The sequence below is a fragment of the Phocoena sinus genome, chromosome 16 (genome assembly GCF_008692025.1).
Source record: "Phocoena sinus isolate mPhoSin1 chromosome 16, mPhoSin1.pri, whole genome shotgun sequence".
Lineage (NCBI taxonomy): Eukaryota > Metazoa > Chordata > Mammalia > Artiodactyla > Phocoenidae > Phocoena > Phocoena sinus.
The window spans coordinates 19,986,471-20,012,974 of record NC_045778.1 but is presented as its reverse complement, the minus strand read 5'-3'; the positions used below and the strand labels follow the sequence as shown (position 1 = coordinate 20,012,974).

Here is a 26,504-nt window from a genome sequence, read left to right as displayed (position 1 = left end):
AATTTTCTATAAGATCTATTTCTAGTTTACATTTTACATTATATCATATAATATGTGAACATTACACAGTACTATTTTTTCTTTTTGTATAATTGTTTTAATATTATTTTTCTTTCCATAATGATTTTCTCTCCCTAACTTGGCCTAGAGCTGTAGCTTTTAAAATTTTATCCTGGCTACTTTAGATCCCCTAATATTTATCATAATATGATATAACACAACCATCAGTGTAAGATCATATCTATACACAATATACACACACAATATACATATACCTCTCTATATATGTAAATATATATGATTGTGCACTCTGAAAATCAATGATTTTCAGTGTGTATATTTGTGTGTAAAGACTCACACATGCACACACATTCTGAAGATCACTATATGATTTCATTTTATGTTAAAGGTTCTACAGAGAGCTTTCATTTGATACTAACTAGTTCTCCAATTATGACATTATGCTCAAACCTTGAAAGGCTTCCTCTCTTACTGTATTTTAAGAAAGGATCCTTAGAGCCTCATATTCTCCACCTTTTCTTCAAAGTCTGTAGATTATCTTGACTTCTGTTGCCTGAAGACATATCTAAAGGAAACCTTAAAACTACCATGTCAGATTTCAATGGTGGGAAATGGCTGGAAGTTATAATCAACAGGAAGATGGAATTTTACTTTTAAAATGAATAATTAAAATTTAGAATTCTATTTGATATGTTAGTATTAAGGTTAATTAGATTGTATGACTTACAGTGAGGCATAACGAAAACAGTATTGAATTAGGTATTATAAGACCTTAATACTTGTTTGAGCTTCACCATTTAATAGCTTAATGACCTTGGGCAAGACAGTCTCAGCCTCACTCACCATCAATTGAAATGTGTGGTTAACAATATCTTTACTGCCCACCTCTTTATAGTGTTGTCAAGATGAGATAATATATGTGAAAATATTTTGTAAACAATGAAGTGCTAAATGAAAATTGTAAAGAACTGTTAATATGTGCCAGACACTGTATTAAGCATTCATATCATTCTTACAGCAGTTTTATGAGATAAACAATGTTAATATTCCAGTTTTACACATCAGGAAGGTGAGGCTTACAGTACATAAGACACCTGAGTGAGCTCACACCATTAGTGAATGGGAAGGGCAAGATTTGAATACAGATTTGGCTGACACTAGAATCAATGCTCATAATTTCACAATTTTTGTCACTGCCCTGAATAATAATTGCTTTATAGAATGATACATGAACTGGGTGAGGCAGTAAAAGCACAGTTGTCTTTATCATCACATATGAATTCTAAATGTGAAAACAAAATACTAATTATTTTTTCCTAAAAATAGAATATCATGGAGTTCTAACCATCTAAATGTGTTTTTCCTTTAGAATTTAATTGTCTTGGATCCACTCACAGTGACTGAGGAGGAAACAAGACCATCCCTAGAGAAACGCCTCGAAGCCATTATCAGTGGGGCTGCTCTGTTGGCTGACTCTTCATGCACGAGGGATTTCCATCGGGAGCGAATTATCGCAGAATGCAATGCCATTCGCCAGGCTCTCCAGGACCTGCTTTCAGAGTACATGAACAATGTAGGTAACTGGTTTTCCCCCACCCCATCCATTGGGTATATGCTGAGGTTCTTTCGGTGTACAAAATCTGATAAATTACAAATGAGTACCTGATTTTACGTGGATTGGCCTTTTGGGTGCATTCTGCACAGGTTGCTCTCAGAGTGCAGCAAGGAGACAGGAGTTTCTAGGGATGGAATTCAACCAGAAGGTTATTTATACATGATCGTTTTGCTTGAGACAGTATCTAAATACTAGTTGAAGAAGGCAGTCACGATTGGAGAAAGGAAACTGGAGTTGCACACCAGTTTAAAGGATAAAAAGTAGACAAAGAAAAGGGCAGGTTGCTCCGGATTATGTTGGTGAATAACAAGGTTAGAATTTAGATGGTATTGGGATAAAGTCAATGCTGTAGGGATCGAGGGCCATTTTTGAAGGTGTAATTTGGATCGCTTTCAACCTTTTTCAAATGTGATAATGTCATAGATTTTTTGCAATTTTAGCCATCTCTCAGGAATGTTAGAAACAATGTCTAAATTTAGACAAATGCAAAAGTATTTGTTTCAAGGTCCTTTTGATATAATTTCATATATATATATATTTATGATATATTCTTTTTGTATATATATCTACATCCATCTATGGAGTATCTATGACTACTCTTACATTCAAAACTTAGTTGTATTTTTAAAATAAGGAAGACATTGTCAGTTATATATTGATCATGAATATTGACTCCTTAAATAACAGAGGTAAAAAAAGAAAAATTTATAATGGGAATATTTTGTTCATCTGCTTTATTATAAATGGAATAATTCAAGAGTTATGAGGGTATATTTTGAAAATGATTAGTTACAAAGCATACTATTTTTTAGGCGTGAGATTGAAGATTTAGGATTTTTCAGTATAAGTAATTTATGTGAATAATTCAAATGTGCTAAAATTAGTGAGTTTTAGGCTTCTTCAACACATTTGATGTATCTCCACACTCTTAATATTTGATGACTTTGGCTTCTGACCAAAAATCTCTTGCCTGTCAAGAAATCACAGTTGTAAAGCAGATTTTGTTAATAAGAGGGCCATATTAGTAATGTCATGTCCTGCTTCTGAAGCTGGAATATCACAATTTTTAGCATATAATATATTTTTAAAGATTTTTAAAGAGAATTCATGAGTTACAAGAAACTCAGAAGGTAATATTCTGTTGGAATTCCTTCTCCCCTGATCTGTAAACTATTAGAATTAGTTTCATTTTATAGATAAAATATGGTAAAGTTATACATAAGTTTATTTTATCTATAAATTATAGATCAATTTACTTTATTAACTATAGAGAAAGTTATGCTATTCTTTTAAATACAAACATAACACATGCACCTGCACACACTCACCCACATACATAGGCAGGGATGGCCACGTAATTGTGGAGCCCAGTGCCCAGTGCAAAATGAACATGTAAGGCCTGTTGAAAAGCGGGGAAAAAAAGAAAGTTTTTTCCTTTTTTTTTTACAGTCTTTATTGACCCAAGAAAGGTTATTTTTATTTGCTATTTAATGTTTGGTTTTTGGTTCTCTAGGGTATAGGGATACTTTCGGACTTTTGGGAGCACATAGACCCTCACAGATTTCTTTAGCCTTACTCCATAACCCCCAGCCATCCTGCCTTGTACCAAGGGCCCCACCAGGAGTGGAGGGTGGCAGCAATTGCTGGGCTGTGGAGCAGGTGGCTGAGGACCTGTCGCTTGAAGGCACTGGGAGGCAGGACTGCATGTTAAGTCTAGGGCGTATGCTTTATTGCCCCATCAGACTTCACTTATCTACACAAATTGAAAGGTAAAATTGTTAAGACTTTCAAAACTGTGATAGCGGAGCATTAAAAGCCAAACACAGGGCTCCTTTCTGAGCGTGCTTCCTTTTGCCCAGTGGCAGGACGCTGAAGTTGCTCTTGTATGTAGTAAACATATACCATATAAAAATAATGGTGATTTTATGGCTTTCTTCAACTTTGGGTTAAAAACTGTTCATACAAAGGGTGAAGTGATGGGCACATTCTGCCCTGGGTGCAATCATTAAGAAGATGCATTGCCTCTAGAAATTTATAAAAAATAACAAAGCCAACTAAAAGTTGGTCTGCACCAGCAATTCTCAAAGTCAGTGATAATGTTTTTCATAAATTCGTTTTTTCTCTAAATCCTAAATAATTGCTGTAGTTATTGTTGAGTTTTAATAATATATGTGTATGTATGATTCAAATTAACACATTTTTATGACTAACCTTTGATAAACATTATATTCTTTATGGATTTAAACAGCAGATTCAGAATAAACAATGATGACAGTGATTGTAAAGACAGAGAACTAGAGTTACTTTAATTCTGTTATTGCATGTGATCACTTGGAATTTAAATTTTAAAATTATAACAGTGAAACAGTGTGAATTGCAGGGGGTAATATTTTTGTTAGGTAAATGTAAATTTCATACATGAACTATTTCATTCAATTTGAATAGTAACTTTGAAATTTGTTTTCCTTCTGAAAATTGTCAGTTGCTTTAAAGAACAAATCAGGAAAATAATGATTATCACTGAAAAGTAATTTTGTCATATAGAGGACGGGGGCATTTAAAAATTATCTGGGTATCAAATATGCTAAGTGAGGCACTGAAAATATGTATGCACTTTTGTACATTTACTGCTTTTTTTCTTAATGAGGTTTTAATCTGATGGTCAGTTTCAAGGCCCATTTGTCAAGTATACAAAACTTATTTATGTTACTAATCCTTCTGTTAGATATTTTGGTTGATAAAAGGTAAGTTCTGTGTTAGAAGAGTGAAGTGGAAAGACTCTTCCAGCTATAACATCCAAATAATTGAGATCAAAGGTAAGTAGCTTTTTTTTAGCTTGTCCAGATAATTATTCTAATTTTAATTTTTTAAGGGTAGACTTAATTGTAGGAATTCAAATATTTCTCACTTATTTAATTGATTAGATTGCACTACTCTTCATGCATGATGGAGACTTTCTTCTTCCTTCCTCTCTCCCCCATGTTTCCTCTTCTCTCCTTCCGGCAAAGGAGTACAAACATCCCCTGAAATATCTCTCCCTCATGGCACTTTCCCCTTTATGACTCTCATTCCTGGTGGAATTCCTGTGTTGCCTTCTCCACTGGTCAGAAGCTCTAGGAGAGCGAGGGCTGTGTCCCTGGCCCTGCCACTGAGCCTTTCAGGTAGCAGGTGCTCAGTAATTACTATTTGGATACAGGTAAATTGAATTAGCACTTGCTTCTTCTCAGTTTTTAAAATTAAAATGGCAATGTGCCTGAAGCAATTAATTTGTAATTATTTATTTATATGATAACTGTGGAGAAAATGTAGGGAAGGTTAATAGTGAGAACAGGAATACAAGAAAGAGCGAGCACAGAGGTGAGAAAACTTGTTCTGTGGGTGATCTAAGAATATTTATATATTGCTTTTTCCCAAGGCATAATGTTAAGTACTTGTTGAGGAAGGCATTTTTCTTCAGGGAATGAAAGACTTACCATGTGTGTGGGTAATGTCTGGTGACCTGCCCTCATGTTGGTGGAGAGATGAGAGCAGGAGTTAAGTTATACAGCGGTGGTTCACAGGATCAGAAACCCATTTATATATTAACATTTTATTGATAAGTACAACCTATTAATAAACAAAAATATGCACTTATATCATTATGAAAAGCACTCAAAAAGCGGTATAATAGTTCCTTTTTATATAAAAGTGCAGAATTTTAGGCTTAATGTGACTATCTGACCAAGCCAATGAATATTGGAATTAAAAAGCAGGAACCAATCTGGAAAAACTGTGGGGTGGGTGTATTATCAGAACACATTTCCAGGTTTCTTTTTCCTCTAGGTTTCTATCACCAATAATGCTTCTCTATAAGTGTTTCTTCAGCTTTAACGGAAGGGAATGTACTTCCCTGAAACTAGCTGAACTCAAAACTTTCTCAGTTTGCTCAAAAATTTTAGGACAACTCTCATACCTAAGTCCTCAACTTCCTAGTTTAAGGAATGTTGTGTCTCATTTGGTGGGCCTGATTTGCTTTTCACATTAGTTTGGAGCTTTTGTTATTGACCTATGTTGATCAAGTAAATGCTTAACTATAATTCAGATGCAGTAAAGATAACCAGGAGAAGTTAAAGCACAATTAACTCTCATCAGGATCTGTGGATCTTTTATGTGAATGTGACTTCAAGGCTTCAAATTTTGCAAGTTTATTGAGTCCAGAGCAGTTCAGTAGTGGGGAATAAACGCAGTTTATGTTGTTCTCAGGCTCAATTCATATGACCAGTTTGAGTCTAAATAACTTTACTTCCTTAAACAGATCAGCAAGTCTCGATCATTTTTTGACTGAAGCTCTAGGTTCAATAAGTTCAATGTCTTGTCACGTTAGTAAGAAATTAGCAGGATGTGAGTCCAGATGGGTCTATAAAAAATAAAACAGACAACCACCTAACCATATGATCATATATGTGCTCTAATATTTTCATTCTAAATATACATATATATTAGTTTAAATATATATATGTTTTCTATTGCTGCTGTAACAAATTATCACAAACTTAGTGGTTTAAAAACAACACAATAATTATTTTACAACTGTGTAAGCCAAGAGTCTGACACAGGTGTCAATGGGTTGGAAATGAAAGTGTCAGTAGGGCTGCATTCTTTTCTGGAGACTGTAGGGAGGAATCCATTTCTTTGCCTTTTCCAGTTTCTGGAGATCACCCACATTCCCTGGCTCAATGCCTTCTTCCTCCATCTTCAAAGACAGCAGTGTCACATTGTTCTAACCTTGCTTCTGTCCTCACATCTCTTTTTCTGACCACAGTCAGGAAAAGTTTTCCACTTTTTAGGACTCATGTGATTAGATATGGCCCACCAATATTATTCAGGATAATCATCCCACCTTAATTACTTGTGCAAAAGTTCCTTTTGCTATGTAATGTAACAGTCACAGGTTCTGGGAATTTGGATATGGGCATCTTTGGGAGGCTCATGGCCATATACCTAGTACTAGTCTTTCCTAGTCTCTTCTGTGGAATCAGTATCAATCTTTACGTTTCAAATCCATTGTAGTTAGTATCCTTTACTCACTTTATGTTCTATGATGGCAGATCACGTCTGTTTTATTTACTGTTTTATCCCCAGTCCTAGGCACAATGCCTGGCATTTTAGAAAAGGCTAAATTGTAGTTTTGAATGAAAGAATGAATAAAATTATTACATATTGTATATAGCAAGTAATGGAGAAAAAGCTTCTCCGATATTAAATGGAATGGGTTTCAAGCATCTACTAAATTTATATAATAGACTGCCTGTTGTAATAAAAGGTTTTATTTTGCAAAGTATAGGTCTCTTCTAAAAATCGATGTGAATATTCAGCAACAAAATTTTCTCATCACAGTCTCTTCACTTGAATCTACCTCTCGCTATGGTTTGAAACAGGATTTTTATTCATTGAAAAAATATACTCCAGGGAACATTCAGAATCAGAGAAAGTTTAACTTTTGTATTTTAAAACTTAGAAGTATATTTTTCTAAGATATTTCTGCTGATTTTGTTATGCCTCCAGGATTGGTTAGGTCTAGTCCATCTTCTCTGATGTACAATATAGTTAAGAAATTCTTCATGTAGATGGGGTGGAACAATGAGACTCTCTGAAAAAGGAAGGATCTTAGAGGGAAATCAGTTATTTTTAAATGGTGGTTTCTCTATAATTGGTGAAAATAGAGTTGGAGATGGGTGGCCATCATGCTTTAGTACTAAGAATCAGCAGACATGAATTTTTCCTGGGGGTGGGTTGAAATCATGTCAATGTTAACTTTGGATGTGTTGTTGAAGAGAAAGGAACTTCAGGTGATGTAGAATTATTATTGAAGATAACACTCAGGTTGGTATTTTACTATAGGGGGATGTTAGAGGGCTGAAGGAGAGATGGCATTGCTAGAGTAAATGAGTCAGGCCTGGCCTGCATGAAAGGACCAATTGGTATTTGTAGACCTCACTTGCCCAATATTTTCTTTTGGTGTTTTATGTGAAAGCGTATTGTTGGTTCTCATTATATATTTGTTGAGTGAATAAAAAGCAAATGGATTGGCTTTTGTCATTCAGAGACCAATTTCACTTGTATGTCTTGGGTTTAATGCGTTCCCAGTCTTGGGGAATTATAAGGATCCAATGAAGAAAACAAAGAGATGTTATGGGGTTTTTCTTGCATATAAGGCCTCCACCTCTCTCTTGAAAATCCATTTTGAAATTAATTTCAGCCTTATTTCTCATGATGTTGGGCTGAAGCAGTTAGGATGATGTATATGCAAATGACTATTCAAATACTAGAGACAGGTTAGAATTAAAATTCTAAAAATGTACAGGCAACTTCCACATCTATTTCCTTTTCTCCATTTCTTTGTTCATTCATTTGTTCTTTCCTTCCTTCATGGACTGCATATTAGAACTGATCCATTATTGGATCAGGTACACTGTATTAGACGCTTTACATTTTTATATTCTTAAATTTGTCAATTACACCATAGTGGTGGCCGATTTTTGAGTGGTTGATTATGTTGGAGACCCTGTGTTTTAGTTTATAGATCTGAATTTTACAGCCTCAGTTAATGAAGAAGTAAGAGGAGGAAGATAAGTAAATAGTATCCAGTACAGGTTTGTACAATATTAGATATGCCAAAATCAGAGAGATGAACCAAACTCAGATTAGAACATGATATCGGGAATCTAAAAAAGAATGGGTATATGTATATGTATAACTGAGTCACTTTGCTGTACACCTGAAACAAACACAACATTGTAAATCAACTCTACTCCAGTAAAAGTTTTTTAAAAAAGAACATGAGGTTGAAATCTAAGAACATACAAAAGAATTATCAAAATCAAGGAGACTGGAGACAGATTTTGAAGCTGGGATATAGGAACCAAGAATTCAACAATTAGGGAGATGAGAGGAATAATAAATGGTGGGGGGGGGGTCTGGTTAAATGGGCAAAAATTGGTTTTTTCTTCCTTGCTTTCTTTTCTGTGCCTGTTTTAAGGACTAGATAGTGGGCAGGTATCTAGTCTATCAATTGTTTTGGAAATAAGGTGGTAAAATACTATTGTTTCAGCTGATTTGGGGTCTAATCTTATTCCTCTCCTAAAGGTTCCTGAGTTCCTTCGAGGACTGATTATTAAATAATTACTCTGAGTCTTTCTTAACAAGCTAAATCGTGCTAATAATGATCACTTTGGGATTTAAAAGGAGCTTATGCAGTGCTCATCGGGGAAAAGGAGGCATCTAGATTCCTCTTTTGAGGGAATGAACCTTTTCACGGATCTCTTATTTGTGATCTAATGTTCTAATTTCTCTTAAAAGTAAAAGTTAATCGAGAGAGCCCTACAGAGATGCAGGCTACATGAACACATGATTACTGAATTAATAAGAAAAGCTAAAATAACAAAGGTAGGCAGCTATAATTATTTTTAAAAAGGGGAAGGGGGACTAGCTGGATAGAACCAGAACACAGGAAGAGAAAAAGGTAATTTGTGTAAAATAAAAATAACTAGAAATTAATAGAGGATATCCTAAAGTGGCAAGACAGTCTGTGCCAAGAACAGTAACAGGTGAAAGTCCCTAAAGGTTATATCCTCTAGGCCAGACAGCCTGAAGGCTGAGAGTCTTTTGTTTTCATCTTTTGCTTTCCAGCAGAGACAGTGATGATTTCTAATATTTGTGGTGCACGTTAGTCATTCACCTTGGAATTTTCTAAGTGATGAGAGTAGTAAAGATGTCTTTTGTTATGTTTGAGGTAACGCTTGGACCTAAGGATGGGGCCTAGTTGCCAGGAGAACCAACCATCTAATTAGAGGATTGGAACTTTCAGTCCCACCTTCCAGAACCCCAGGGAAGGGAGAGGCGCTGGAGGTTGAGTTCAGTCACCAGTGGTCAATGATGTATTCAGTGATGCCTATGTAATGAAGCCTCCATAAAAACCTAAAAGGACAGGGTTCAGAGAGCTTCTGGATTGATGTGGATGTGGGGAGTCAGGAATAGTGGCGAACCTGGAGGGGCATGGAAGCTTTTCCCACATACCTTGCCCTGTGCACCTTTTCCATATGGCTGTTCTTGAGTTAAACCTTTTATAATAAACTGGTAGTCTAGTAGGTAATAGTTTCTCTGAGTCTGTGAGTGGCTCTAGCAAATTAATTGAACCTGAGGACAGGGTAGTGGGAACCTGTGATTTATAGCCAGTTGGTCAGAAGTATAGGTAACAATCTGAACTTGTGACTGGCATTTGAAGTGGGGTGACATGGGGGAGGCAGTTTTGTAGGACTGAACCCTTACCTGTGGAATCTGGTGCTGTCTCGAGGTAAATAGTGTCAGAACTGAGTTGAATTGTAGGACAGCCAGCTGGTGTTCTGAGAATTGCTTGGATTCCCACCCCACCTTCTGTGCCCCGCCATACCCTGCCACATTGGAATTTGTACTAGAACCTTTTATTGTTGAAACATATTCAATATTTCTTAATGAATTTGTAGGCAGGCTCTGAATAAAAAGTTATCATACCATTGTAAGTGTAGGATCAAAGGCCAGCTTGTAGCTTTATTTCTGTGCTAAAGTAGGTTTAGCAGGGTCAGACACAGATGAGCAACTTGTGTAGTTGATTTGCTTGGCTATTGACTACACTTAATAATTAACTGGAGAAGACTGTTAGTGATCTACAACTTGCCCCACCCTATTTGGGTCCTTTTTTTAAAATCAGAAATTTTAATATGTTTTAAAGTCTTGTAACCATGATGAAAGAGCTTATTGAATTTTGACATGAATTTATTTGCTTGTTTTCTTATGGGAGATAAATTGAAACTAGATTTGCTTATGTTTTCTTTAGAGATAACTATCACAGTTTGTATATGAGAAACTCAACTAAGGTTGTTGACTGACAAAAGTTTATTACTCCAGAATTGTTTGCTTTTATGTCCCAGAGTAGCTTTTAAGTATTTTAGTTTGATACTCCTATAAACTTGAAGTAAATCTCTAGTTGTCCTAGTGGATTTAGGTTATGAATATGATTCAGTGTGAGGGCATGGTACCTCATTTGCAAAATACTTTCCTTTCATTTACATATGGCAAGGATATATCTGTAAACATTTTTATCTCCCTGTAAAAAGTTGTCTCCTATGTATGGTAGGCAGAATAATGGCCCCCAACGGACGTCTGTGCTCATCCTTGGAACTCATGCATACTTTACACGGTACAAGGGATTTTGCAGATGTGATTCAGTACAGGGATTTGTGATTTTCCTGGATTAAATGGGTGGGCTCAATCTAATCAATTAAATTTTTAAACCCAGAGAACCTTCCTTGGCTGGATCAGAGAAAGATGTGATGGAAAAAGGAGAGATTCAAAGCATGAGAGTCAGTTTGCCATTGCTGGCTGTATGGTCAGGCCACTCAAGATGGCTGTTCTCTTGCTCTCTGTACATCCCCTTTGCGACCAGTGCCTGCTTCACCTATATCTTACCCACCTGACTGACCTTCCTACATACTTATTCCAGGCCCCAGCTGGTGATTGTTCTTATCAAAGTGGTGGTGAGGGGCGTGACTGTCTGCTGCTTTCCCTGGTAATTAATGAGCCCACCTGATGTCAATTCCCCTATAACTGGCAATCTGCCCTTTCCCCCACCCTCCCGCAGTGAAGACTGACGCCATGTTTTGCTGGCCGTCTGCTGCACATGGTGGGGTGTCCTCCAGGACCTTGCTTCACACAGGTAAGCTCCCCTATCCATTAAACTATTGATGTCTCTGTTGCTGACTCCAGGCTCTTTCTTTGGTCTTGAAGCTGGGCAAGTACAGGGCTTGTAGGCCTGTCGGGTGCAGCCCAACAATTGGCAGAGTCAGATAGGAGACTGAGGAAAATCCTGTGAGCACCGAGACGTGGGGAAGTACAGGACGGGGAATGGAAAGTTACAGGGGCCTCCACTAACATGTGGGGCTCCAAAGTTGCAGGGGTAATCCTCAAAGTTGCAGGGAAATCTGGGGTGGCTATCTAATGGGGGGCCTTGTGGTGGCTGTCCTTGATTAATGGGGCTGCCAAGAGATCTGGAGAACAGTGGCCTCTAACGGCTCTGCTGTTGTATCAAAATGAGCCTTCTGTAATTGGTTAAGCTAGCTTTCTAAAGGAATTGTGCTTTTGAGATGTAAATGATCTACCTGGCCTCTCTGGACTTTAATCTTCCATGATCTCTAGAAGTATAGGAGAAAAAAGAGCTTTTAGGTAAACTCTATAGAAATAATTATGTTTTGGGAATGTCTGTCTAAAGTAGTCCCTCCATATTTTGGTAACTTGAAACTAAAGTTGAAAGAAGAGAATTCGTGGGCCATTTCAAATAGGATAAAATATTGGAACATTAATTGCTGGGAGGGTCTAAGTTTATCTACCTCTACCTGCTTAAGAGAGGGAGACTAAAGCATTGTTTTCCAATCAGGAAATGCACAATTACTTGCTTCTTGGTTTTTGCCAGAGATGAAGGTTTTCAAGGGTTAAGATTATAATCAGTCATAATTCTTGTAACCAAGTTTCTTTATTGATTACATTGTGATCAGGTGTTTAACTGTGCCTTTTAAAGTTTTTGTCATTTATAGACAGTTATTGTTTTATTCTGATGCTTTTTTGCAAAAATGCTTCATCTTCAAGAAGATTCATAGGAAGGACTTTTTTTTTTTTTTTTTTTTTTTGCGGTACATGGGCCTCTCACTGTTGTGGCCTCTCCCGTTGCGGAGCACAGGCCGCGGACGCGCAGGCTCAGCGGCCATGGCCCACGGGCCCAGCCGCTCCGCGGCACGTGGGATCCTCCCGGACCGGGGCACGAACCCGCGTCCCCTGCATCGGCAGGCGGACCCCCAGCCACTGCGCCACCAGGGAAGCCCCAGGAAGGACTTTTTGAGAAGTATAGGTCTCTGATAAATTACCACTGAACGGGGTAAGAAATTAAAGAATCCTAATGGAAAACCTGATGGCTTCGTAAAAAGTTAACAAAAGGATTGGTTACTGAGTGAACTGGTGGATATGGTAATAATGTTTATGGGGTTTGTCCAGAATGTCACTGGTTTTGATCTGTGTTTTCCAGGTAGAGGGAAACCCTTCTGCACAAGTTAGTTATGACACACAGCAATTCGGTAAACTATACCTGTGGGTAGAATTGAAGCATTTTTTCTTTTCTCTCTTCCTGGTTCCTCCAGAAATTGGAGACTCTTGGGCTCTGAGCAGCCTTAGCAGGTGAATGGGAAAGACTGTCTCCTGTCCTGTGCAGGAATCTTGATATTTTGGGGACCTCTGGAAGAGAGAAATCCACTGGGGTGGAGCCTGATAGCAGGCCTTTGGCATGGCTTTCCCGTCCTTGAGAGGCCTTTTGAGAATTCAGTCTGACACTCCTGAGGAGTTCTACCAAAGTCAGTTTGGAGGAGCCTGTATGGTCAATTGACCAGACTTGTTTTGCAAACAGATTAGTCTTGATTTGACTTGTTTGGTGGAGATGAGGGTAATTTTAGAGAGAACAATATTATGTTTCAGTGGATGTTAAATTCTAGTTCTATTAATTGAGGTCTGTATTTATGAAAGTTACTGTGTTAGTCATACTTCTGCCCTCATATTCTGGATAGAAAGAAAATTATCTAGTGAAATGGTCACAGAGTATAATGACTTATGAAATGTCACACTGCTTGCTTTAAGTTTGCTGCTAAAAGCACATGTACTATGCTTGTATGACAATTGGGTATAAGTGATAAAATGTATAGCCTATAAAGTGTTTCCCCATTAATATACCTCTCAGCATATTCACAAGATCTGAGTAGTTTTCCCCCAATGTGAATGACTAGGCAAATATAAAGGAGGCCTAGCTTGGACTATGGATCATGAGGGACATGATCTGAACCTGGGGTAGGAGCCAGCACCGCAGAATTGATGGATGGATATTTTGATCATCAGTGCTTTTCTGTTGAACGATTTGCAGTCAAAAGGGGAAATGATGGGAAAATCTGCATATACTGAGGTATGGGGAAGTCATTCTGGCTTATACATGGTTTAACTTAAACTTTACTGACCAGAGCAGCCTGTTTTGTGGCCTTTCAGAAATGCATTGTACATATGCTTTGGCCATTAATGAAGGGAATGCATTTGAAAGTCAAAATGGAGTAGCTGTAGTTCGGACATCCAAGGTAAAACTAGGTGGCCATTGTATATGTGATTTTGGACATGTTCTTGTATTACAGAAAACTTGAGTTTTCTGAAACTGCACTGCAGACCAGGACAGAAACCACAGGTGGGTGTGGTATTATCTCTGAATGCGGTTACCGCTTGTATTTTGCTTAACTGTCATGATCTCCCCTGTGTAGTACCTGTTAGTTGTCTTGCGTTTCCTCCCGATGAGGGAGGAAATCTGTTTGAGGAATGAGCTGCAACACTGACCTCACAAGCCTCAAGTGAGTCTAATTGCTGGGTCTGCAGCGAGATGCTGTGCTCACCTCCTCTGAACTTCCATGAGAAATCAACCCAGCTAATGTGACTAGGTGGGGACTACTGACAGTGGGGTGGGGGGGGGAGCCACCATCTTCCAGTCCCATATGCTAATATGTCAGAAGCACCCCCCATTGGTAAATGGTACTGTACAACTGCCTGCCCATGAGCCCCCTGGGCTATGCTGTGTGGAGTAGAATAGGCTGGCTTCTGGACACACAAGTCCAACTAATGGGACTAACTTTTTTGTTTGGAAAGACCTAATGGGTTCACCCCTAATGTCACTCAACATAACATGGGGTGGCAGACCTGTACTGTGACTGCTGAGTCATGACTAGGCCAGGGCCTGCCCCTCCTTGGGGGTGGCTCGGGGTTTGTGAAAATCAGGGATGGCCTGTCTGTATTGTATTTGTGGTATATGGTTGCAGTGTCCCTCTACATACCTGACCCCAGGGATATTGTGGAAGAGGAGCCGGCCAAGATTGTAAGGGTTGTGCAGGGTATGTAAGGGTGGAGTATATGGCCAGGCCACTCACGATGGCTGTTCTCTTGCTCTCTGTACATCCCCTGCCTGACCAGTGCCTGTTTCACGTATATCTAACCCACATGACTGACCTTCCAGGTGAAATAAACTCTAGTTTAACATACTTCCAGACCTCAGCTAGTGATGGTTCTTATCAAAGGGGCGGTGAGGCATGTGCTTCTCTGCTGGTAATGAGCCCATCTGACATCAATTCTCCTATAACTGGGAATCTCCCCTTCCCCTGGGAGTGAAGACTGCTGCCGTGTCCTGCACCGCACACAGTGGGGTGTCGCTCCAGGACCTTGTTTCAGATGGGTAAGCTCACCCATCCATTAAACTGTTGATGACTCTGTTGCTGACTCCCGGCTCTTCCTTCTTTCTTGAAGCTGGGAAAGCACAGGGCTTATAGGCCTGTGGGGTGCAGCCCAACACTGGCTTTAAAGTTGGAGGAAGGGGGACATGAACCAAGGGTGGCTTCTAAACCTGGAAATAGCCCTTAGCTGACATCTAGCAAAAAACAGGGATCTCAGTCCTACAATTGCAAGGAACTGCCTCTTCCAATAACCCAAATGGTCAAGTAAGCAGATTCTCCGCTAGAGCCTCCTGAAAGGAACATGGCCTTGTTGACACCTTGATTTTAGTCCAGTTTCATACTTCTGACTTATATAACTGTAAGGTAATAAGTTGATGTTAAGTCACTAAATTTGAGGTAATTTGTTACAGCAGCAATAGAAAATTAATACATGATCTTAATCAGGGGTCATATAGATACTATGTGAGCAACTTTGAAATCTTATGTGAGACGAATTGCTGCCGTTATATACTAAACATGTAGGTATATTAAATATGAACCGTGTATAAATCTCAGGAAAGGAAACCAGCTTCATAGAAATACCAAAATACTGATTTTGAATGTGCTTGTGTATCTCACATAGGATTTAGCATGAAGTAATTAAAATGACTGAAAATCATTTAATGGTGTAAACACCATGAACTGCTGTGGTGCTACACAATGGAAAATATGATTTAGTTTAATTTCTGAGCCAGTGCTTTCAATGGAAATATTATGCAAACTAGAATAATAGGTGAATCCAATATAATTGAAAACTTTCTAGTAGCCACGTAAGTAAAAGAAACAGGTGAAATTAATTTGAATAATGTATTTTTCAGGATATGCCAAATATCATTTCAACATATAGTCAACATGAACATTATCAGTGAGATAGTTTACATTCCTTTTTAGTACTAAATCCTTGAAATCTGGTATGTATTTTATATTTATAGTACATCTGGATTAGCCACACTCTAAGTGTTCATTAGCCACATGTGGTTGTGATATTGGACAGAACAGCTCTATACAGAAAAGTCTTCTCCACTACAGAGTTTCTGATACTTAACCACTTCCATGTTTCTGCAGCTTTAATAATGCTACTCCTGTTAGGAAAGGTAACAAAAGAAAAAAGACACAGAACACTTAGGGGCACTAAGAGCTACCGCATCATGCTGTCATTTCTGTGTTAACCGGTAAAGTAGGCAACTGGTATTTTATAGTAGCATATTGGAGAAAAACAAAACTTTCCATATGTGGTAGATTATATTTTCGCAAAATGAACACCATAGTATCTCCCATTTTGCATATTCTTTGGTATGACTTTGTCTTTCCTCCATGATTAGTTGGAGTTTAATACCCTTCTTCTTGAAACTGGGCTTACCTTAATGACATGACCAATTAAATGTGACATAAGTAATGTTCTGGAACTTCTGAGGCTATGTCACAAAAAGCCTTGCCTTTCAGAGTCCAACTAAGCCTCTTGGAATGCTCAGTCTTGGAAACTCCCTCTCAGAATGCAGTTGCTATACCATAGGAAGCCCAGCCCACCTGGAGAGGTCACAACCAGGTAGGCGATCTGGTTGATAGCCTCAGCTGAGTTCCCAGATCAACAGCCAGTCCTGTGACTGTGCCATCTTGGATGTCTAGCCCATTCAGACCTTCCTATGGCTGCAGCTGAACCTTGACTGCAGCTGCATTGAGACCTGATGTGTGAAATCCTGGCCAAGCCCAGTCAAACCTCAGAACCATGAGAGGGAATAAAAAGTTGTTGCTTTTAGCCACTAGGTTTGGGAATGTCTTCTTGCACAGAAATAGATGATACTCTGAATAGTACAGAATTTGATTGGCAAAGACTTTATTTTGAGAAAAGCATAAAGAATCAAAACTGCTCTAACACCGAATTTGAGGAACTGCCTAGAAGGTACAGAGGATGAGTCAGACTGTCCCCTTAGCCGTAGTGGTCAAGGGTTCTTAACAACAGCTTTGTAAGGAGGAAGATAAAAACTGATATAGTACAAAGTATAGATTTAGTTAATCTCCACAAATCTTTAATATTAAGTCCTGTGTTAAAAATAAAACCACTAAAGATATCCTCATAACAGATTTGAAGTGGGTAAAACTTACCTGTTAGAAGTCAAGATTATAGTGCCCAATGTGAAAACAAAACAAAAACCTAGGAAAGTGACCTTTTGCAGAATTTCATTTTAACAAGGCTTATTTGTGACTGGGTGCATTTTAGCTATAATGATGTATATAATTGCATTTAAGAAGTGACTTTGAAACGTTTCCAGGTGATCCACAATTGATTTTCCCAAAATGTGCATGATGATCACCTGCTCTCTTCAGTGACATTGAATCAGAATCACTGAATACTGAGTGATTATATAATTTATGCTAGAGAACTGTCAGAGGCAAATGTTTATTCAGCCTCTTATGGTTACTAAGTCTTCCTTCCTTCTTGGCAATTTTAAGCGTAGTAGCAGGGGCTCAGAGAAAGAAATATGCAAACCTCCACAAAGTTGGCAGTACTGTAAGTATGGCAGTTGGCTTACAACTGGGGAGAGAAAAATAATTCTTTGGTTTGGTGCATCGCAGAGATATGATAATCACTATTTATGATAATCATGTTGTCTTTTGTAAAAACAGAAGCTCTTTCTAATTTTATAACTCCTTTAGAAGAATTGGCTGCTCATTTTATCTTGTTTCTGACCTTTATATTAAAACCTAGAAGCTTGTATGGTAGAACTAACTGAATCTACTTGATGGTTACTTTTATATTGAGCTGTTTAGACAGTATGGGGAAACCCACCCATCTTCTATCAATTTGGGGTTATTACAGTGTTCCTCCTTTGGGAGGAATGCCTCCCAAAGACTTGAAATGAAGATTAAAAAAAAAAAAACAACTTTTATTTGGAAATAATTATAAATTGAAAGGAAATTGCAAAGATAGTCCAGAGAGTTTCTGTGTACCCTCTGCCCAGTTTCCCACACTGGTAATATCTTATGTAACTGTAGTGTATCAACCCCTCACCACAACCCCTGGCATCCCACTATCCCTAACCCCTGCAAATACTAATGTGTTCTCCATTTCTATCGTTTTATCTTTTCTGAAATGTTTTATAAATGGAATCATACAGTATGTGATCTTTTGAGACTAGCTTTTTTCACTCGCCATGATGCCCTAGAAATCCATCCAAGTTGCGTGTATTGATAGTTTATTCTTATACCCATGGTATGAATATACCACAGTTTATTTTGCTATTCAGCTATTGTAGGACACTTTTGTTGTTAACCAGTTTTGGGCTATTACAAACAAAGCTTCTGTGAGAAGTTGTGTACAGGATTTTGTGTGGACATAAGTTTTCACTTTTCTGAGATAAGCACCAAGTGTGATTACTGGGTCATAATGGTAAGTTAATGTTTAGTTTTTAAGAAAATCCCAAACTATTTTCCAGAGTGGCTGTATTATTTTACATTTTCACCTACGAAGGGTGTAGTTATTCTGCATCCTGACCAGCTTTTGGTATATTTAATATTTTTATGTTAGTTGTTCTAACAGATGTGTACTCATTGAACATCATGGTTTTAATTTGTGTTTCCCTAATGGCTAGAGATATCAAACATCTTTTCATATGCTTATTTGCTACCTGCGTATACTATTCAGTGAAATGGTTCATCATGGGGTTTTTTTTGCCTATTTTTAAGTTGGATTGTTTGTATTCTGTTATTTTTGAGAGTTCTTTATGTATCCTAGATATGAGAAATTTTTCAGATACGGGGTTTGCAAATGTTTTCTTGCCGTCTGTAGCTGATAAAGGCAATTTTATCAGTTTTTTTCTTTTATGTATTGTAGTTCTGGTGTCTAAGAACTGTTCACCCAATTCTAGGTCCCAAAGATTTTCTTTAAAAGTTTTATAATTTTATGTTTTAAATTTACATTTTACATTTATGATCCATTTTGAGTTACTTTTTTTATGAGGTATGAGATTTTTCTCAAGGTTAGTTTTTAGCACTATTTGTTGAAATGGATTACCTTCTTCCATCCAGTTACTTCTGCATCTTTGTCAATGCTACTGAACTATTTGTCTATCCATTGGTTAATACTACAGAGTATTGATTACTATAGTTTTATAGTTAGTCTTGAAATTGATTACAGTTATTCCTCCTACTTTATTCGCCTATTTCAAAGTTGCTTTAGTTTTTCTAGCTCCTTAGTTTTTTCATGTAAATTTTAGCATAATCTTATCTGTATCTACAAAAACTCTCTCTGTGGTTTTGATAAGAATTATGTTAAACCATGTATCAGTTTTGGAGAATTTGCATCTTTACTATATTGGGCCTTCCAATCCAGGAACACATGGTATGTCTCTGTTAGATCTTCTCTGATTTCTTTCGTCAGCATTTTGTACAAGTCCTGAACATGTTTTGTTAGATTTATACTTACTTGTTTCATTTTTTTTCAGGTACTGTAAATGATATTGTATTTTTAATTTCAATTTCCACAGATTCACCACTAGTATGTAAAGATACAATAGGTTTGTTTGTGTTTATCTTACATCCTGTAACCTTGCTCAACTCACTAGTTCAAGGTTTTGTGGGGTTTTTTGTTCTTGTTTTTAGATTCCTTATTTTCGATATAGATGTTCTTGTCATGTACACGTGGATATAGTTTTGTTCCTTTTTTATTGAAGTATAGGCTAGGACTTTTGATACTATGTTGAATAGAAGTGGTGAGAGTGGGCATTCCTGTCTTGTTGCTGAATTTAGAGGAAATGCTTTCAGCTTTTCACTGTTGAGTATGTTCTTACTTGTGGGCTTGTCATAAATGGCCTTTATTATGTTGAGATATGTTCTTTCTATATCCACTTTGATCAGATGCTTTTTCTGAATTATTGATATGATCTTGTGATTTTTATCCTTCTTTTTGTTCATGTGATGCATCACATTGATTAATTTGCGAATATTGAACCATCCTGTGTCCCTGGAATAAATCCAATTTGATCATGGTGTATGATCCTTTTTTATATATTGTTGGATTTGGTTTGCTAATATTTTGTTGAGGGATTTTGCATCTATATTCATCAGAGATATTGACCCGTAATTTTTCCGTTTTTAAAGTGTCTTTGTCTGGTTTTGGTGTCAGGGTAATGGTGGCCTTGTAGAATGAATTTGGAAGTGTTATGCCCTCTTCAGTTTTTTGAAATAGCTTGAGAAGGATAGTTGTTAGTTCTTCTTTATATGTTTGGTAGAATTCCTCTGTGAAGCCATCCAGTCCTGGACTTTTGTTTGTGGGTAGTTTTTTAAAATTATAAATTCAATTTTACTGTTACTGATCAGTCTGTTCAAATTGTCTTTTTTTTCTTGATTCAGTCTTGGCAGGTTGTATGTTTCTGAACATTTGTACATTTATTTTAGGTTGTCCAATTTGTTGGACATATAACTATAGTATTTTCTGTAAATTTTAGTTTCTCTGTGGTACCAGTTGTTGTTTTTCCTCTTTTCTTTCTTATTTTGCTTATTTGGATCCTCTCTGTTTTCTCTTTGATGAACCTAGCTAAGGGTTTATCAGTTTTGTTCATCTTTTCAAAAATCCAGCTCTTGGTTTCATTGATATTTTGTATTGTTTTCTTTTTTGGTCTCTGTTTTATTTATTTCTTCTCTGATCTTTATTATTTCCTTCTGTCTGTTGACTTTGGGCTTTGTTTGTTCTCCTTTTTCTCATTCCTTTAGATGGTAGGTAAGGTTGTTTGATTTTTTTCTTGTTTTTTTGGGTAGGCATGTATTGCTATAAACTTCCCTCTGAAATGCTTTTGCTGCATCCCATGGATTTTGAAAAGTTGTGTTTCCATTTTCATTTGTCTCAGGGTATTTTCTAATTTCTTCTTTGATTTTTTCATTGACCCATTGGTTTTTTAGTAGCATGTTGTTGTTTAGTCTCCACGTGTTTGTGCTTTTCCCATTTTATTTCTGTAATCGATTGCTAATTTTATACAGTGTGGTCAGAAAAAAATGATTGATATGCTTTCTATCTTCTTAAATTTGTTGAGACTTATTTTGTGGCCTAGGACACGATCTATCCTGAAGATAGATCTTGAACTTGAAAAGAATGTGTATTCTGCTGTTTTTGGATGGAATGTCCCATAGATGTCTATTAAGTCCAACTGGTCTAATGTGTCATTTAAGACCACTGTTGCCTTTGATTTTCTGTCTGGATGATCTAGCCACTGATGTCAGTGGAATGTTAAAGTTCCCTACTGTTACTGTATGATTGCCAATTTCTCCCTTTATGTCTGTTAATATTTACTTTATATATTTAGCTGCTCCTGTATTGGGTGCATGTATGTTAACAAGTGTAATGTCCTCTCTTTGATCCCTTTATCATTATATAACTCCCTCTTTATCTCGTTATAGCCTTTGTTTTAAAGTCTTTTGTTGTATGAGTATTGCTACCCTTGCTTTCTTGTTGTTTCTGTTTGCGTGAAATATCTTTCTCCATCCCCTTACTTTCAGTCTATGTGTATCTTTAGCTCTGAAGTGAGTCTCTCATAGGCAGTATATAGAAGGGTCTTGTTTTTTATACAATAGCCACCTTATGTCTTTTGATTGGAGTATTTAGTCCATTGATATTTAAGTTAATTATTGGTAGGCGTGTACTTATTGCCATTTTATTACTTGTTTTCCAGTTGTTTTTGTAGTTCTTCTCTGTTCATTTTTCCTTTTCTTTTGGTTTCCTTGTGGTTTGTTGATTTTCTTTAGTAGTATGCTTGTGTTCCTTTTTAGTTTCTGTGTACCTATTGCAGGGTTTGATTTGTGGTTACTGTGGGGTTCATATATATGTTGATGGATAACTATATCTACTTGTTTTAAACTTGTAGTCATTTAAGTTCAAACGTATTCTAAACAATGTACATTTTTTACTCTCTTCCCCCACATTTTGTGTTTTTGATGTCATATTTTACATCTTCATGCTTATCCAGTAACTGTTTATTGTAGTTATGGTTGCTTTTATTGTAGTTATGTTTACTTTTACAATTTTTTGTCTTTTAGTCTTTGTTCTGTGGTTGATTCTCAGTCCTTAGTGTATAATTGCCTTTCCTAGTGGGATTTTCCCTTTCCTATAGATTCTACTTTGAGAATACTCTTTAACATTTCTTTTATGGTAGATTTAGTATTGATGAACTCTTTCAGTTTTTCTTGTCTGAGAAGTTGTTTGTGACTCTTAGTCTAAATGATAGTCCTGCTGGATAGAGTATCCTACATTGCAGGTTTTTCCCTTTCAGTATTTTGAGTATATCATGCCACTTCCTTCTGGCCTGCAAAGTTTCTGCAGAGAAATCAGCTAATAGCCTTATGGGGGTTCCGTTATATATGATCATTCGTTTTTCTCTTGCTGCTTTTAGAATTCTGTCTTTAACTTTTGCCATTTTAATTGTGATATGTATTGGTGTGAATCTGTTTGGATTCATCTTGTTTGGGACCCTCTGTGCTTCATTTACCTTGATATCTGTATCCTTCTTTCGGTTTGGAGAGTTTTCAGTGATAATTTCAAGTATGTTTTTCATCCCCTTCTTTGTCTCTTCTCCTTCTCGGACCCTGTAATGTGGATGTTGGTATGCTTAGTGTTATCTCAGAGATTTCTTAAGTTGTTTTCTTTTTTTTTTAATTTGTTTTTCTTCTTACTACTCTGATTGGTGATTACCATTCTATCTTCCAGATCACTTATGCATTCTGATGTGTCACTTAGTCTGCTATTCATTCCTTCTAGTGTTTTTTATTTCAGCTTTTGAATTATTCATTCATTAGCCTTTTTCGTATTTTCTAGTTCCTTGTTAAAGTCTTCTCTGTGAATATCAATTCTCTCCCCTAAGTCAGTTAACATTTTTATTACCAATGCTTTGAACTCTTTATCTGATAAATTGTTTATTTTTGTTTCATTAGTTATTTTTTCAGAGGTTTTCTCTTTACTCTTCCAATTGAGAGTGGTTCCTCTACCTTTTTATTTTGCTTAACTTCATCTCTATGAACTTAGGTGAAACAGTTACCTTTCACAGTCTTGAAGGTGTTATCCTGTGTGGGAGCTTCCCTTACAGATTGTGTACACCCAGTGCCTTTGGTGAGAGAGCTGGATTTCACATGGATGCAAGTTATATCTTTCTTCAGGGTATGCCGGTAGCTCTCACCTTGGTAGGGGGAGGAGCTGGAGATGGAGGGGCTAGAGCTGGTGCCAGGTGTGCAATGGAACTACCCTTCTGCTCAGTGGCCATAACTGCTCTCTTGGCAGGTGGGGCCTGATCCCAAGTTGTTGGAGAAGAAGCCCTGAGTGTTGGGCCTCACCTGTCTCTGTTCCCTTTAAGTGTGTGTTTTTCCCTCTCCCTGTACTGGGAACCTTGCCCCAGCCAGGGTGGGTGGGGGTGGTCCTCAAACAAGTGGACCTAGGTGGGCTCTTGGCTTGTGTTGGATATGGACAGAGGTCCAGTGTGCTGCCTGTGAAGGTGCCCATGGCTCCTCTGAGACGCAGCCTCCAGTGCAAGTCCCCTTTTTTCCTCACAGCTGATCACTGCCCCCAGCCTCTGCTGCCCCTGCCCTTTTGTGGAATAGCTATGCAGGGCAGGCGGGGCCTGTGTGGCCTCTCAGCGTGTATCAGGACGTGAACTGTGGTGGAGCAGCTTCTGTCAGAAATCTGGACTTCTTCTTAGGTACTTTTTGAGTAAACACCAACAATGGTCACTGCTGGCCCACCCAGGCTCCACCCTGGGACCAGGTTGCCTCCCCATCCCATGGTCAAGTCATTTCCGCAGCCTTGGAGGCCCCAGATCCATTGTAGTGCTGTGACATGAAGTGAGCAGGGCTGGAGTGTTTGTTTGGCTTGGGCTGGGCTGCATGGTGAGGCAGGGTCATGGGAAACCTGGCAGCTGCTGGAGCAGACTTCTCTCTGCCCTGCCTCTGGGGCAAGCTTGCACATGCATGTGCCTCAGGAGTGGAGTCCAGGTTTCCCACAGCCTTTCTATTAGTCCCAGTGGTCCTTCCACCAGTGAAGAGGCCTTATCTCCCCTTCATGGGACCCTAGGACTGGGGTATCCAATCTGTGGCTCCATCTGCTCACTCCCGCAGGTGGTGTCTGCCAGTGTAATATCCCTTTTCCTCTGAGTCCCTTTCCCCAGACACAGGTCCCAACCTGGTCGCTTTTCTTGCCTTCCTCCCTGATGATGTGTGTATCTTTCTCACAGTGTTGGTTGTACAGGAGTCCTTTTGCCAGATTCCAGTTTTCATTGAGAATTGTTCCACATTTAGATGTATTTTTGCTGTGGTTGTGGGAGGAGGTGAGCTCCACGTCCTCTTACTTTGCCGTCTTGATCCAAAGCCCTCTATTCTTCCTTTTAAAGCTGTTTCCTTTTTATTTCTTTTTTGCGCCTCACTGCACTGGCTAGAACTTCTAGCCTTATGTTGAATAAGAGTGGTGAGAGCTGATATTCTTGCCTTCTTGAGGATCTTAGGATGAAAGCATTCAGTCTTTTAAGTATGATGATAGCTTTACATTTTTTTAGATTAAAAGAAGATATAGAAGTTGCCCTCTATGCCTACTTTTCTGAGTTTTTATCATGAATAGGTAGGTGTTGAATTTTGTCAAGAATATGCCTTTTCTGCATCAATTGACATGATCATGTGATTTTTCTTCTGTAGCCTAGTAATATGGTGGATTACATTACTGATTTTCAAATATCAAACTAGCCTTGCATTTCTGGAATAAACCTTTCCTGGTCATGGTGTATAATTTTTCTATGTCACTGAATTCTGTTTATTAATATTTTTGTTAGGAATACTTATGCCTATATTGATAAAGCATATGAAATTTTGCTTCTGGGCATGCTGTCTCAATCTATATCTCATCACCTGAGGAATAATACTTATCCCATATCATTAACTCTTTGGTCCTCTCCCTTCCACTTTTTTTCTTCACCTTCTCTTTAGAATAACAGATTCATTGCATTTTCTTATGCATAGCCACTTAACCATTCTTCTTTTGTTGCACCTACTTTATCTGATGTTGCTTTTCTTCCTTTTACTCTAAAAGGTTTATTTTAGTATTTTTCCAAGCATAGAAAGTTTGCACTTTGATAGGAATTCTGGTATAAGTTAGTGAAAATATAATTTTCTACTATTTCACTAACAGCACTAGTGATAATTAAAAACTGAATTAAGATTAATAATAGTATAGTGTACTATTTATGCTGATGATATGTGTATGTATGATAAATGACCTAGAGATTCCAAAGTTTGCAAGTCCTACTTTAAAATAGGAAAATTTAGAAAAAAATTGTTGATAAGGGAAATAGAAGCCAATCACAGGTAATCTATATCCCACTATATATTATGGAATTATTTGGTTATGAAAACAATAAATGGAAAAATGCACATATGTATGCACATATAAATATAGATTAATGTGCATTCACATATGTACACGTATATACATATAGATGCATATATCATTACATATATACCATAAGGGACAAATGAAATATCACCTGTCTCCTCATAATCATTAATGATAACTAATATTCATTTGATGCCCTGTGATAATTTACTTATCATGTAATCATTACAACAAACCTATAAGTAGCTACTGTTACAATTCTCTTTTTTAGAGGTGACAATTGTTAACTACTGTGTAGTTGAACCAATGATTGAAATGAGACAACTGGCTCCAGAGCCTCTGATCTTAACCAGTCTCTTTTAGTGTCCAGTTGATTCATTCATTTAGTATTTATTGAGCATCTGTTATGCACCTGGTATTGAAAAAGATGAGGATATAAGGATGAATTAGCAGGATGTGTTCCACGCTTTCAGGAAACCAACAACCTAGTGGTGACACATAAATAAAATAATAGTCTCCCAAATTAATAATGACAAATGGGTATAGAAATGAAAGAGACGTACAGGGTACTTAAGAAAGAGGATTAACTTTGAAACTAAAGGAGGGGAGATGATATGGAAAGCCTCTTTATGTTAGGGACCTAAAGGATAGGTAGATTTTAGCCAGGCAAAGGGAGAGGTGAAGATGAAAAAACACTTTTCAGAAAAACATAATTTTTTTATGCAGATACCCTGCAGTGAGAAAGACCTCAGTCCCTAGGAAGACCTAAAAGAAGGCCAGAGTAACTTCAGTCTTGAGATTTCAGGGAATAGTAGTGTGTGATGATGCAGAGCAGGGATCATACTAGGCATCGAAGCACTTACCAACAATTTGGTATATTAAGTGAAATGCAGTAGGTACAGGATTGGAGGGGGTCAAGAATGAAGGGTGGATAACTGCAAAAGCCTTGTAGGTGGTTTGTATAGTGAAAAAGCAGGATTAAATGACTTGTATGCTTGTTCATTTGAGCTAAAGAAAAATTCCTAAGTGTTCTATTCTAGAAATCTCCAAGCATCCAAGGGCTTTCCCTTTTCTTACAATACCTTGATTTAATCTTTGTAGTGCTAGTAACTCAAAGGCAAAGCTCTTATTGGATTTATAATCCAATGAGAAATATAGCCCTTAC

The 26,504-nt window shown here is 37.6% G+C and overlaps 1 protein-coding gene across 1 annotated transcript in view; it reads left to right on the top strand.

The window, feature by feature from the left end:
* The window catches only part of CTNNA3 (catenin alpha 3), a 1,597,197-nt gene that overhangs the window by 403,578 nt on the left and 1,167,115 nt on the right, over positions 1 to 26,504 (top strand). The window contains exon 7 of the mRNA XM_032609210.1: positions 1,391 to 1,594. Within this exon, the coding sequence (XP_032465101.1) occupies positions 1,391 to 1,594 (204 nt within the window). The remainder of the gene's footprint in view (positions 1 to 1,390; positions 1,595 to 26,504) is intronic.